Source organism: Scardinius erythrophthalmus (assembly GCF_964197995.2).
Source record: "Scardinius erythrophthalmus genome assembly, chromosome: 3".
Classification (NCBI taxonomy): Eukaryota; Metazoa; Chordata; class Actinopteri; order Cypriniformes; family Leuciscidae; genus Scardinius; species Scardinius erythrophthalmus.
Window position 1 is genome coordinate 37,961,661 of NC_138223.1, and position 14,417 is coordinate 37,976,077.

The 14,417-nt window shown below is 40.1% G+C and overlaps 1 protein-coding gene across 1 annotated transcript; it reads right to left on the reverse strand.

Moving 5' to 3' along the window:
- Nucleotides 1-107: 107 nt before the first annotated feature.
- On the reverse strand, nt 108-13,544 carry cdadc1 (cytidine and dCMP deaminase domain containing 1). The gene is made up of 9 exons (XM_081360283.1): nt 13,305-13,544; nt 9,829-9,929; nt 9,276-9,453; nt 7,818-8,399; nt 5,969-6,018; nt 5,728-5,897; nt 5,165-5,354; nt 4,956-5,010; nt 108-957 (listed from the first exon to the last, which is right to left on the reverse strand). The coding sequence occupies exons 1-9, from the start codon at nt 13,405-13,407 to the stop codon at nt 893-895; spliced, it is 1,494 nt and encodes a 497-aa protein (XP_081216409.1). The 5' UTR covers nt 13,408-13,544; the 3' UTR covers nt 108-892.
- Nucleotides 13,545-14,417: the final 873 nt, after the last annotated feature.

Below are 14,417 nucleotides of genomic sequence, written 5' to 3' on the forward strand. Positions count from 1 at the left end.
TTTTACAGTCATCTTTAGTTTTATGTGATGAATAAAGTATGTTTAGGTGGTTTGGACCATCAATCAAAGCGTGAAGCAAATTCATTTGGACTCCAGGCAACAAGTTTCAAATTTGAAATATCCATCTGAGCCAAATTTAATGAATATATTTATCAGAAATTACATTGACAGTTCAAAATTTGAATTATTTTTTCCTACTACACATACATTTGCAGTTTCCATCTGAATAGTACCATATCAATAAAGAACAACTGAAGCACTGGCAGTATCACTGACTCCTTTTTAAAAGAAAAAAAACCCTCATAGGGCACTGTAGATAGTGTAAATCTGTACACTAGAAATTAAGAACAAATCTTGATTTTTAATCTTGTCCTTTCAATTGAACAAATTTAAAAACCAGTGTTGTGTGCAATTTTAAAACCATGCAACCCAGTTTCTAAAATGCATATAATAAAAATGGTTCTTTAACGGGCTGTCCTATTAAACTAATAAAACTGTTTGCATCATTCAGCATGAGTATGGCAGGTTAAATGTTCATTATCACCAGGAACTGAAAGAGTTTGTGATGTATTAATGACATTTTAAAGGACTGGTTCACTTGAAATGAAAAGTCGGTAACCAGACAGTTGATGGACCCCAATGACTTCCATAGTATTTATTTATTTTTCCTACTGAAAGTCAATGGGGTCCATCAACTGTCTGGTTACAGACATTCTTCAAATAGATTGTGTTCAGCAGAAGAAAGAAATTCATACAGGTTTCATACTTGATGTATTCATACTTCATACTTGAGGGTGAGTAAATGACAGAATTTTCATTTTTAAGTGAACTATTCCTTTAACATCATCTGTTGCTGCCATAAAGACAAGAGAGCAGCTTTCCCAAATGTCTTCTATGATCGCAGTCTCTTATTGCACTGAAAATGGGTTTCATTGTCTCTTCGTTTCATGCAGCCATCTGCAAAAAAATTAAAACACACGTTCAGGGTATATTCCATGGAAAGGGGTGTATTAAGCATGCAGCTTTTAAGAACTTATTTCAGAAACTACATTGAATATTATACAAAATTTGAATATGAGGTACTTCAAAGTTAATTTAAAGCAGCACTAGGTAGGAATTCCGTTTTGGTCAAACAACGGCCCCTAGAGTCGCTGTGGACTACTTGTATTTAACGTTACTGTCGTTAATACCACTCACGCAGAGCAGTCTCTTCACTCACGGCCTGATCCCCTCCCCCCTGTATACCGGTCCCTGTTCAGTCCAATGGAAGCTGTAACGAGTGGAAATAAGGTGTATCCCCTTTAAGAGCTGCGCGCGCCGTTTAACTGTCGGCAGTCTGTATATGTGCGCCTCGAACACCCAGTAAGCGGGTTGTTTCTGTTTGATGCTCATTCTTGTCCTATTTTTGACTATCAAGTAATGCTGTGGACGGTAGAACGTGTGACAGACAGTTACACGAGTTCGATTGGGGAATAAACACAACGCGTTACAAATCGTCGGACATCAAACAAGCACAACTAGCCTCCGAAGATGTCTAAGTTACTAATCCATCAACAAGAACGCCAGGTGCTTTTTAGCTCACACCAACGAGTGAAAGCTTGTCCGAGTGATATACAGTATAAGCAATATACTTACAAGTCCAACAGCATGTGAGGACGTGTTGGGGGAAGTGAGGTAGCCTATGCCGTAAAGCAGTCGAATTTTGTAGTTCTTTTTGTGCTCGGGTGTTACTACCCGAACCCCGAAGTTTAAAAGTACGATTAAAAACGATACAAACCCCGTCAGGCTATGGCAGACGTGCCATTCAACCTATTGTAAGTCGATGTACCATCACTAGAGTATTGGAAATATATTATGAAGGTTGAAAAGTTACCTAGTGCTGCTTTAATAAACTACCGTTAAGAAAAAAAGGTGTTCAAAATGGTGAAAATGTGGTGACCAGTCACCGGGGCTAAAAAACACTTTTACTAGCCTAAATTGTTGATCTTGGTTAAAAAAGTACACAGACATGTGACAATTACCAACAATACTGAACTGCATTTGGTAAAGTAGCTGCCATATCACCTTTTGCCTATCCATTTAGCGAGACAATTTGATAACTAGATGTACCGCATCGCGGTACAAAATATGACCGCCGCTCAGGCCTGCACTGGCTTTCCACAAAAATAAATGACGTGGAGTAATTTGGCTGTATTGCGTGTTTATGTATATACCTAAAAAAAGTAATAGTATGTGCATGTCTGTCTGTGTGTGTGTGTGTGTGTGTGTGTGTGTGTGTGTGTGTTTGTGTATGTGTGTTTGTGTATGTGTGTGTGTGTGTGTGTGTGTGTCTGTGCGTGTATGTATGTGTGCGTACATGTGTGCGCGTGTGTGTTTGTGTGTGTGTGTCTGTGCATGTGGATTTGTATGTGTGTGTATGGGTGTGTGCATGCTTGCATTTGTTTGTATTCCTGCATGTGTGTGTGTGACAGTATCATCCTAAACCAGCAACCCTTCGCTCAACAGCACCATCTACAGGCCGATGAGTGTACAGTCACTAAATGTGCACATAAATGAATTTATTTTATACCCCCCCATGGATGAAATTCTACAAAACTTAGCAGAGGATACCCCCAGAGGATGTCAAGTTAATCATACACATGAAATATGGTGCAGTTCTGAACATCTCCACTGAAGATAGGGGCGATTAAAGCAGAATAATATTGCATTTTAATTTTTTATGGGAGGGGCGCAAATCACAAATGAGTGATTATGGGCTAGATTGATGTGGGCCCTTAAGAGCAACATACCATAAAAATTTCTTCATCCTCGGTGCCACGGTTCAGGTAGTTATTTAGGAAAAACTGCATTTTTTGGGTTTGGGGGGGCCCAGCGTGGGGGGGGGAGTGGCCCCCGTGGACCAAACGAAATTTTTCCGTAGAAGTCTAGTGGGGCTACATGCCCACCAAATTTCATGTTCCCCGGTGCTTCGGTGTCCCTGGTATCGTTGACGAAAAATTTAAGGGGGCCCCAGTGCGGGGGGGGAAGTGGCCCCCGGGGACCAAACGAAATTTTTCCGTAAAGGCCCTTTCACACTGGACGCGATTTTGACGCACGAATAATTCGCGCGATGGGTTTATTTTTTGATCAGCTGTTTGTGTAATGAGCGCTTCCACACCGAACGCGAATGTGCTGAGGCGAAAAAACGACTTTTATTTTTTTCGCTTCGATGTCGATTTTTTTTTTTTACTTTTGCGGCGACAGAATAGGCTTCAGCCAATTCACATACTACAAGGACAACGATTTGAAAGACAATGTGTGGCGTAGCATTGCCAACCAACCGGTTATCACGACTGTGAGTGTGTTGTGTGATAGTCCTGTGCTGTGTAGGCTAGCAGGCCAAACTACATTTGGGATAGAAAGCTAACACTATTAAGATAGAGACAGAGACCGTGTTTACTTTGAACACGTAACAAAATGCAGTGAGACTATTTAGGGCTGCTTTTAGTAGGCTATACTATACATTCTTTGTGTGATATTTCTAGTCGAATGATTTTTAACTTACTTCGTGTGTTACATGTAATGTGTAGTTACATTACAAAACGCACTGTTGAAGACGCAAAAAAAAAAAAAAAACTGCACATAAGCATACTCCCCTTCAGACTTTCTGTTCTGTAAGATTGGGTGCACCCAAAACCTTCTTTTCTGTCTTTTAAATAAAATGAAAAGCTCGTCTTCACTGGATGCTATGACTATGACTGGATGATGATGATGATGATGATGATGATGAAGTGTCCATGTTTTCTCAGCTGTCGGCGCGATTCGCGCGAAAGTTTTGGAATGTTGAAGCTCTCTGAACGTCACAGACGTCGCAAATTCGCGTCGCGGCTGATGTGAATGGTTTTGATGCGAACTATTCGCACACGAACTATTCGCTTTTTCGTTTCGCTTTTTCGTTACGCATCCGGTGTGAAAGGGCCTTAAAAGTCTAGTAGACCAACATACCATAAAAATTTCTTCATCCTCGGTGCCACGGTTCAGGTAGTTATTTAGGAAAAACTGCATTTTTTTGGGTTTGGGGGGGCCCAGCGCGGGGGGGGAGTGGCCCCCGGGGACCAAAAGAAATTTTTCCTTAGAAGTCTAGTGGGGCTACATGCCCACCAAATTTCATGTTCCCCGGTGTTTCGGTGTCCCTGGTATCGTTGACGAAAATTTTAAGGGGGCCCCAGCGCGGGGGGGGGGGGGGGGAGTGGCCCCCGGGGACCAAACAAAATTTTTCCGTAAAAGTCTAGTAGACCAACATACCACAAAAATTTCTTCATCCTCGGTGCCACGGTTCAGGTAGTTATTTAGGAAAAACTGCATTTTTTGGGGTTTGGGGGGGCCCAGCGCGGGGGGGGAGTGGCCCCCGGGGACCAAACGAAATTTTTCCTTAGAAGTCTAGTGGGGCTACATGCCCACCAAATTTCATGTTCCCCGGTGCTTCGGTGTCCCTGGTATCGTTGACGAAAAATTCAGTAAGGTGACGGGAAAAAAAAAAAAAAAAAACTTTGACAATCCCTATATGACCGCTTTCGCTTTAGCGGCGGTCATAATAAGTGGGCATGAATTTAAAGATACATTTTAGAATTGAGGGAACGTTTACACGACAATGATGTACTAAAAACGGAAACGTTTTTCCTTCGTGTTTTGCAAAGTTTCGCGTACAGAGGACAACGTTGTCAAAAAGATCCCCGTTCACACGGATCCTAATCGATGTATTCTGCTTCGAGGCCAGTAGTTGGCGATGTCACTTTAAGAAACACTAACGTTACGTGCCTGAAGCGCATGATGTCTCCTTTTTCACAAATTCTTCAAACGTTTTTGTAGTTAACACAGACGATAACGGTATCTTTTTCAAAAGTTTGTGTTTTCAGGCCACCAAAACTCAGTTTCTAGTTGAAAACGGTGTCGTGTAAACGGCCCAAAACACTTACTTGCTGTAGGCGGAGAAGCTTGTTCTGAAGTATGTCTTGCAGATTTCTGTTGCCACTGAAAAAATATATTAAGTTAAAAAAGAGCCAATTTTTTAGTGCATTTTCAAGTATAATAGTTATTATTTATCCATAAAAATAAAAAAGGAGGAAAAAGACCACACCACAGTGCTATATTTATGTATATTCATTGATTTATCATCAGCACTTACAATGAACTTCTGGACGCCGCTGAGTTTGTCGAACCTGAGGTAGGAGATGTCGTGTTTGACTTTGTTGCTGTCCAGGTCTGTAGTGTAGACCTGCTTTATTCCAGCGCAGCCAATCAGAGGAACACACTCATCACACGGGCATTTGGTCACAAACATCATTGTGTTCTCCTCTTCTTTTATCTCTGCGCTCCTGCAGATTGGAGGGAAATGAAAGGGAAAGGTGGGAGGCTGATGAAATGAACGAATCATGAATGAGTTCGAACATTTGAATGGCTTAATGCATTAAAAATTATCAAAGCACATCTCAACAAAGTTGAAAAACAATTTAGGTGCATTGAGATTAGTGAAATTTCCTGTGCAAAAAAGAAACACAAGTTTATAAATATAAATCAAGCAGCTTTCTGATGAAATTTGAAAATGAGCGAAATCTGTGTGGGGAACTTTTTCGCCTTCACGCAAAACTCCTGAATTCCTCTTGGAATGAGTGGATTACGTAAAAGTGACTGCACCTCTTTTTCTTGCTGCCAACATTTCTTCTGACAGCTTCTTCCCATGAGCCTCACCTGAATGTGAGCGCGTTCTGCTCCGCGTGGAGGATGTATCGGTACTTCCTGTTCTGTCTCTCTTTCTGCTTGTGATCCATCTGAGGGTACTCTGCGTATTGTGAGCCCACTGGATAGGCGTTGTATCCGCAGCCCACAAGGTAAAGCCGACCCGTGCCATCACATTGTGACTGCGAGCAGAGAGGTGTTCTTAAATACATACAATCATAAAGTCAAGTTTTCAGTGCAGTTTTTGGCTCACCTGTTTTCCCTCTGCCCAGATAACTGCACCAACTCCCACTTTAGGATCCTCTACACAAAAATAAATAAAGGTGAAACAGTTTAACCACGTCCTCAATTCAACTTTGCATCCTTGAAATCCTCCTCCAGGAAATGGCATCATTTCAGCAGGAAATCAACAGTATTACTAATAAATCCAGTAATGTTTTATTAGTTGGTCTGTATCACTTTAAGTCCTGGAACACACCAAGCCGACGGTCGGCCGTCGGGCAGTTTCCGTGCGTCGGCCGACTAAATCTTCTCAGTGTATTCCACACCATCGGCTGAAATTGGTCCTCGTCGGCTTTGTAACGGCCGATTCGACATGTTGAATCGGCGTCGGGCCGTCGGCGAAAGAGGGAACTCTGATTGGCTGTTCAGCTTAGTGAACGAGGCAGTGCACGAGAATAATAGCAAAACAGCGAGCAAAGTCCAAACGGTCCAGATAGACGCTGTTCTAATGTTACGTCATCTTACCTGAGTGTTCGTTGGCGAATATTTCAATATTAACACGAGAGGAGTGGAATAAAGAAAGTGATTAGCAGGATTGATATTCAAAACGGTCAGCATGCACTGCTTTGTTTACGGTTTGTGTATCTACAGCCGGCAGCGTCGGTTTCCCTTTTTGAATGACGAATATAGACGATTATATCTGCAGAAATAGACAGTTGTCTCATTTACACGCAGGCGCAGAACGCGCATTCTAGCTAACAGTCGGCAGCTGCAGTTCCTCTCGGTGTGTTCATTTGCCGCTTTTAACCCCGACGCGAGGCGACAACACAGTCGGCTTTCATCAGCGCTAGTTCGTCGGCGTCGGCTTGGTGTGTTCCAGGCTTAAAACATTCCATTCTGTTTGATGAAGAACTTATTTTATCAACATTTCAAAATATGGTTAAAAATATGAATATTAGCTGTCACCCTCAATCCTTCACAGAGCAATGGCTGACTTCAGCACTATTTACAACTTGTTGGTAACTGTCTTGGCATTTTGTAAATTCCTAAATCATAATTAAGTTCAGACAAAGTCATCCTACAACTGGCTTAAAGTCAGCATGAAATGGAAATTCATGCTATGTATTTTGCAACTAATTCATATTATAAATCTCATTGTGAATGATTCATCCATGCATGCTTAATTATCTGGATCTTCCAGTGAAACGACAGACTTCTCTGGTGACGTATGCCGGACTCCTAAACATTCAGATCTGCCTCCATCCATTCAACAGCAGCCATATTGCTCCAGAACACACACCACACACACCAGCTTATTGGCGGAGAGGAGACCGAGTGATGAAGCCAATCAGTATATATGGGGATGATTAGGAGGCCATGATGGACAGAAGCCAATGGGCAAATTTGGCCAGGATGCCGGGGTTACACCCCTACTCTTTTCCGAAGGATTTTTTTTCCCCTGGGATTTTTTTTCTTTAGGTATTGGCAACAACTAGGAAAGGGTGGTGATACTCATAATTTCAAGGTAATGTCATCTCTAAACTGGACTCATTTGGGGAGTCACACTAAAAGTATACTGTTTTAATAAAGGCAGTTTAAGGTTTAGTGTCGGGAAAAAAAAGAAAAGTGTGTAATAATGACGGCAATCTTATATTCTTATTGCTGACCCTGTTTTGAAATGGAGCAAATGGAGTCGATTCTGGGAGGCGATCCGATTGACTCCTACGGAGGGAATCAAGAGTCAACTCAGAAAAATCACGTTGGCACTTTTTGCCATCACTTCTGGTCTTGATTTGTGTATTTTTGATAACAGCTGAACATTTTGTTGTCAAACAGTCAAGCACGTTACCAATAAGTAAATGTAATCAAGCAGAGTTCACCTGTTCTACACGCCAATAATCGTGCTTGTATGACACAGTGCCGTATCACATCCTGAGGTAAAGCTGGAGAACCCGTCCCTAAAGGCTCTCTCGTGAAGAAACCATATTCGTCGTGTAGAACCGGAACACTAGCGGCCACAGACGCGAGAATCCTAATGAGATTCCTCATATGCTGCCTTAAGTTGCTAAAATTTGGTTCCACACAAAAGTTCTCCAGTCCCATCTTGTTCAGCACATACATATGCTCTCCTTCATCATTTATAAAGAACTTTTCCAAGAAATCATCCGAGTTGTTCCACCATTCCTTTCTAAAGACATCCGCAACATCCAGAGTCGGATTGTCCGCCGCAATCTTCCCGAGGAAGTCGCAGTTTTGGGAGGTTTGGTCCACGAACTGCAGCATGGTGCCGTCCAGAGGTTGCAGGAGCACACAGATGTGCGGCCTGCTGTTGGACTTCAGTCGCTCTGCAGCCGTGGCGTCCAGGATGGCTTCCTGGTGACCGGAGTCTGCAGGATCACGTCTACCCGACAGCAAGCCCATCTCAGCGTCACCGGGCCAGTAAGATATCCTGTTCACACCAGCTGGACAAAGGACATGAAAGGCAAGACAATGAGGGTTGAGATGGGCAATCAAATATAAAACTATAGAAAATGTATAAATAAAATATTATTCGCTGGTGGTGGTCTAAAGTTTGGAATAATTACGTTTTTCATGTTTTTGAAAAGGCTCGGAAAGGCTGAATTTATTTGATGACAAATACAGTTAAACCAGTAATATTATGAAATGTCATTATTATTAGTATCATTTGGATGCATTTTTAAGATGTAATTTATTCCTGTGATGCAAAGCTGAATTTTCAGCATCATTACTCCAGTATTCAGAGTCACATGATCCTTCAGAAATCATTCTAATATGCTGAATTGTGTTCAAGAGACATTTATTACTATTATTAATGTTGAAAACCGTTAATATTTTTGTGGAAACCATGATGAGCTACTATTAAAAGTTTGTGGTAAGTGAGATCTTTTTTGAATGATAAATTAATAATTTTATTCAACAAGGATACATTAAATTGATTGAAGTAAGACATTTATGTTACAGAAGATTAATATTTCAAATAAATGTTGTTCTTTTGAACCTTCTATTCATCAAAGAATCTTGAAAAAATGTATCAGTTTCCACAAAAAATATGAAGCAGCACAACTGCTTTCAACACTGATAATAAGAAATGTTTACTAAGCATCAAATCAGCATATTAGAATAATTTCTGAAGGATCATGTGACTGAAGACTGGAGTAAAGATGCAATTGTAATAATATTTTACAGCTTTTACTGTATTTTTGATCAAATAAATGCAGCCTGTGTGAGCAAAAAACATTAAAAAAATCGAAATGAATCCAAACTTTTGACCGTCAATGTGTTCGTATATTAGAGAGAGAGAGCAGGTCTAATGTTACCATTGATGAGCATCTTGAGGCAGGTTGAACAGGGTTTTCTGGAGAAGTAGAGATCACATCCCTTCAGTCGGGGTCCATGTTTGACCACAGCCACCTGTCCTGCGTGCAGATGCACACTGGAGCAATGCAGACCCAGAACCCTGCGCTCATGGACCACCACAAGCCCGCTGTCTCCAGCCTGGACGCAAATACAGCACCGTGCTTTTTAATAAAAGAAACAAATAAATAAAACAAGTAGATACTGAAGCAGCTTGTAAGTGTTTTCCTCTCATATCCATACAGCTCATGAATAAGAGGATGAAGCAGCCTTTCGAATTTATGCACACTGTAAGTTCATTAGCATCTCCTTTAGAGCGCACGAGTCATTGTATGTACAGCAGGGACTCGGTCCTGTGGGAATCAGCTTTCCAATAATAATTCATAGAGCTGTATAGAAATACCTGTAACACATTCTTTTTAATTCCTTCCTAAATGCATTTTAAATGGCTTTAAAAGTAAGCCCTCTGTCTTTGAAACACACTGCATCACTTTAGAGGAAATTAAATATGCCTACAGGATCATTTTCTCGCTGACATGCTTCTTTCTTGGGGAAAAGTTCCATCCATAGACTCAACAATGTGAAGAGGTTGGCTTTGGACAGTCGAGGTTCCTGACCTGAAACAGAAGAGGAGTCATGTGACCAGACCAGTGACAAATCTAACATTTGCTAACTACTAAAATAATTACTTCAGTGTTATGAGAGGGATGTGTAAATAGAGATAGATTGATTATCGTTTAGAACACAGTGTACATTTTAAACTTAACTAAAAAAAAAAAATTATATATATATATATATATATATATATATATATACATGTGTGACTTTAGAAGGCAAAACAACTGCATGAGTAAACTGGCATAATATGAGCTCAGACAATATTGTTTCATACAATCAATATTTATAATTTTTATGTTTATGTCGGATAACCAAAATGTGGAACTACACAATAAGCACAAAATCATTAGACGAGCAATAAAATCATATGTATTTTGAACATTTTAATATTATTGTTTTTATCATCATTATTATTAGTAGTAGCAGTAGTAATGCCATTATATTTATACGAAACTGATTAAGGTTAGGGTTCAGGGGAAAAGTATAGTCAAATGGATTATAATTTTATCTTTAATAAGAAATATTTTTATTGTATACTATATTATTATTATTATTAAAACATTCTCAATGCATATTTATTATTGATGTAGTGTTTTTTTGTTTTTGTTTTTTGTCAAAATGAGGAAAAGTACGGAGCCCCTGAAGGGACCTTTGCAAAAATAAAAAATATACAGACTTTCGCGTGGTCACGAGAAACTATCGCGTGCTCACGCGTTACAATTTCCAGTTTGCGTTACAGTAGGCTTGTTTGAGATGAGCAAAATCTGCGCAGAATCGATCACCGGTGATCAGCGCGAGATGCATGCCGGTTAGAAATGTGTCCGAGTGCGGTCCGCCTTGCTCTGATGTCATGCTGACGTATGTCAAAAATCTCTCGCGAGCGCAAGGCACACCTGTCGGATTCTGCAGTCGAGCGCAGTTGCTCTCCACTGACTGCGCTGATCAAAAGCATGATGGGAAACGACTTGCTGACGACACAGCTTAATGTTCATTGGTTTAAACAACCGTGATGTATTGTTCTCTTTTAAAATGTTTGATTTTAAAACTCTGATATCATGTTTTATGTATGTGTGAATATTCCCAAACTATCTAACAGTGCGATGTGGATTATGCAATGTATTTTTTATAAAAAAAAACAAAAAACACATGTCTGTATTAAAGAAAAAAATATTGATAAACATGTATTTGGAATGGAATTAAATAAGTATTCTACTTTGGGTGTCTTGGTCATTATATTTATTTTCATATAAAAGCAACAGAACTTAAATTCCATCCAGTTTATTAGCAACACTGGGCACGAGCGTGAATCCCGCGAATCCCGCGATATCCGTCTTTGATCTCGCAGGTGTCAGATCCACTGCGAGAAGAGAGAACTGTCCGGCTTTCCTGCGCTTTTTTCACTCCTCCTCTCACTGCAGTCGCCTACTCTCGACTACATTTCAGGCGAGGCGAGGCGCATCTCAAACAAGCCTATTGTCTTTACTACAAATGTGGGAAAATGGAAGACAGAGCGCAACGCGTCATAATCTGAAGACCACGCCCACCAAGGGGGAAAATTGTGGGATCCTGACACTCAGTATGCACTAAAAATACACTACGTGTGCAGTAAGTTAAACATTTGGTCACTGGTGAGTCAAATATCCAAATGTCAGTTTTATATATTATATTTCTGTAGGATAAACTATCCTGTGTTGCCGATTACGGTCTCCTCCAGCATGCGTACGTTAGTTGTCAGAGTAAGTAGACACGTGACGCTCTGTCTCAACTGCCTGTATCCACTTTTATGTCCTAAACACTCGTTTTTTGGGGTCGAGAGCTAATAAAAACTTATTTCTGGTTTTTTTAGCTTGTTTGCTGTACGCCTTGTCACACAGCAGCTTTTAGGCATTTTTCTGTCTTTTGTTAGAAGCAACAAATGACAAGGAGGCAGCCTCTCGCAATGTGTGGGCGTGGCCTAAATGCGCTCTGTCTCTATGTTGGATGCATAAAAGCCACTAGAAGACAAGCCTGCAACCCTCAGCCAAAAAAGGAAAGGAGACCAGAGTCTGTTTTCTTTTTTAATGGATATCAATGGAGATGGAGAAGAGTCTTCACACACAGAGCCGTTTTGTGTGGAAATAGCTTATTTAATGAGTCGACTGCCTGTCCACTAATCTTCAACACGTTTTGCGCTAAACAATACTTTTGTTGGGAATGATAGGCTATGTAGATTTTACTATGATAAAAAAGATTATTTTATGTGAGAATGCAAAGAAGGAAACAGGTAGGATCCATTTGCGGCATTACCATAGTATTTAAATGTAATATTGAGTGATATTGTATATGGTCTAAAGAAAGTAGGCTATAAAATACAGTCAGGTGTTTTCTTTCTTTGACTTTCAGGTTTTACCAGTTATGATAAGACTTGAATTGTAACTGATGTATGCATATCATGAATGATGGTATAAAACTATTTTTTTATGAATTAAATATGTATTAAATTACAATTAAGTTTTTAGTGCAATCTTGCTGTCTGCAATGACTAACTTTACTTTGCAGCTAATAGAGATATTCATGCTTTTTTTTCCCCTACAGTAAAGCACAGTCCACAAACAATGCAGTCCTACTGTACCTTTACTAGCAATATAACACCAAATGTATTCACAAGACCAACGCACTAATATTCCACAAGAAACCGTTTATACACTGTCTATGCAAGAACTGACTGTCATAAATTTGAACTTTGAACTGTGTGCACTGACTCACTGGCTGAGGTGATCCATGTAAGTTAAGCAGAACGCTTTCTCCGATCGTAAGAGACACCCTCTCATCTCCCTATAACAAGACAAATCTCTGGAGGCATCCTCCAAGCACACTCTCATCTCATCCCTTTTCCCACATTTGTAGTAATGACAGACACTATAACGCAAACCGGAAATTGTAACGCGTAAGTTAAGCACGCGGTAGTTTCTAGTGAGAACGCGAAAGTCTGTATATATTTTTTATTTTTGCAAAGGTCCCTTCAGGGGCTCCGTAGTAAAGAAACATAATCGGTTCTGCACTGGAACACAAACACAATAATCTGCTTTGTATTTATCGAAAATTGTTAGTATAGAATCTGATTCAGAATTGGAATTAGGCCAGGTTTTATGTTATCAGACTGCTCGTAAAATGAAGTTGCTGACATAGACATTAAACCAGGAAATATTAAATAGATAATAGCCTACCAGTTGGGGCAAGGACAAAATGCAAATGTCTCAATGGCTAAAATTAAAGAACATAGCCTATTGAAAGAAGAAATGAAACAGCATTGGCAACACGCTGCAATTTAAAGTTATATAGGCTATCCACTGGGATCTGGTTAGCACGAGAAGACATTGACAGGTTAATCTAACCTTGTACTTTGGCATCCGTCTGTACTCCGGTCTCCCTCACATTTGGAATAGATCTGTTCCCCTCGCCATCCCGACAAGACCCCCGACTGTCCAATGCTGCCATTCAATCGCGATCAACATTGACCTGTCATTGACTAAACTGTCCCAAACAACAACAGCCCGTCCGCCGCCTTCATGCTGTCATCTTCCTATTTGCTCTGACGTCACTAGTGGGCGGGGCATTTTCTCTTCAAGGCTCTCCTGTTTCTATTCCTCAGAAATCTGCTTTATAACATGACCAGCAGTGTGTGTGTGGAGACTCAAACACCACACCCAGTGTGCCCGATGGACATATAGTTTCACGACCATTGACATTGATAGAAAGTTCGGCTTAGCTTTTCTAACAGCTTGCACGACATTACAATTTTCCCTATCAGGGATTTTCTCCAATTCAGTCACCTCCCAAAAGTCTTCAATGGGGTTCAGGTCTGGACCTGACTCAATAATCTGTCACTGATGACATCCCGAAAGAGTGGCACGGAGTCACTCTATCTTTCTATTGAAATGATTATTATAAGAAGATTGCATGACTGTATGTTGGATTACACACACCTGCTAATTTGTGTATCTGAACTAGTCAAACCTGTTAATTAGGTGTGTGCGTTTAAAACATTTCTGAACATTTAATCATTTCATAGAATGAGTATCAGTCACTAATTTTTTTTTCCCAAACCAGAATTTAACTATTCTGGTAATTAACATTTTGTTTAATTTAATGAGAAATTAAACTACAGGATGCCTTTCAGGAACTATAATTAGTAGCATTTATATCAGATTTGTAAAATAAAAATACAATTAAAATATGTAAAATGTATTCTAAAAAATAAATAAATGTACAAGTAAGGGTTAATGCCCGACGAGTTAATGCTACATTGTCAGGTATTAATGGACGACGGCGAGGCGTGAACCGTCCGACGCGCAGCGAAGTCCATTAATACCTGACAATGGACACCTCGAAGGGCATTAACCCGCTTATACCATGGTCACTTGCCAAATACCACATTTTTAAAACATTAGTTTATATTTTAATTAGTTTTACAATCGAAATCTAAAGTTTTTACAAACAATAACTTG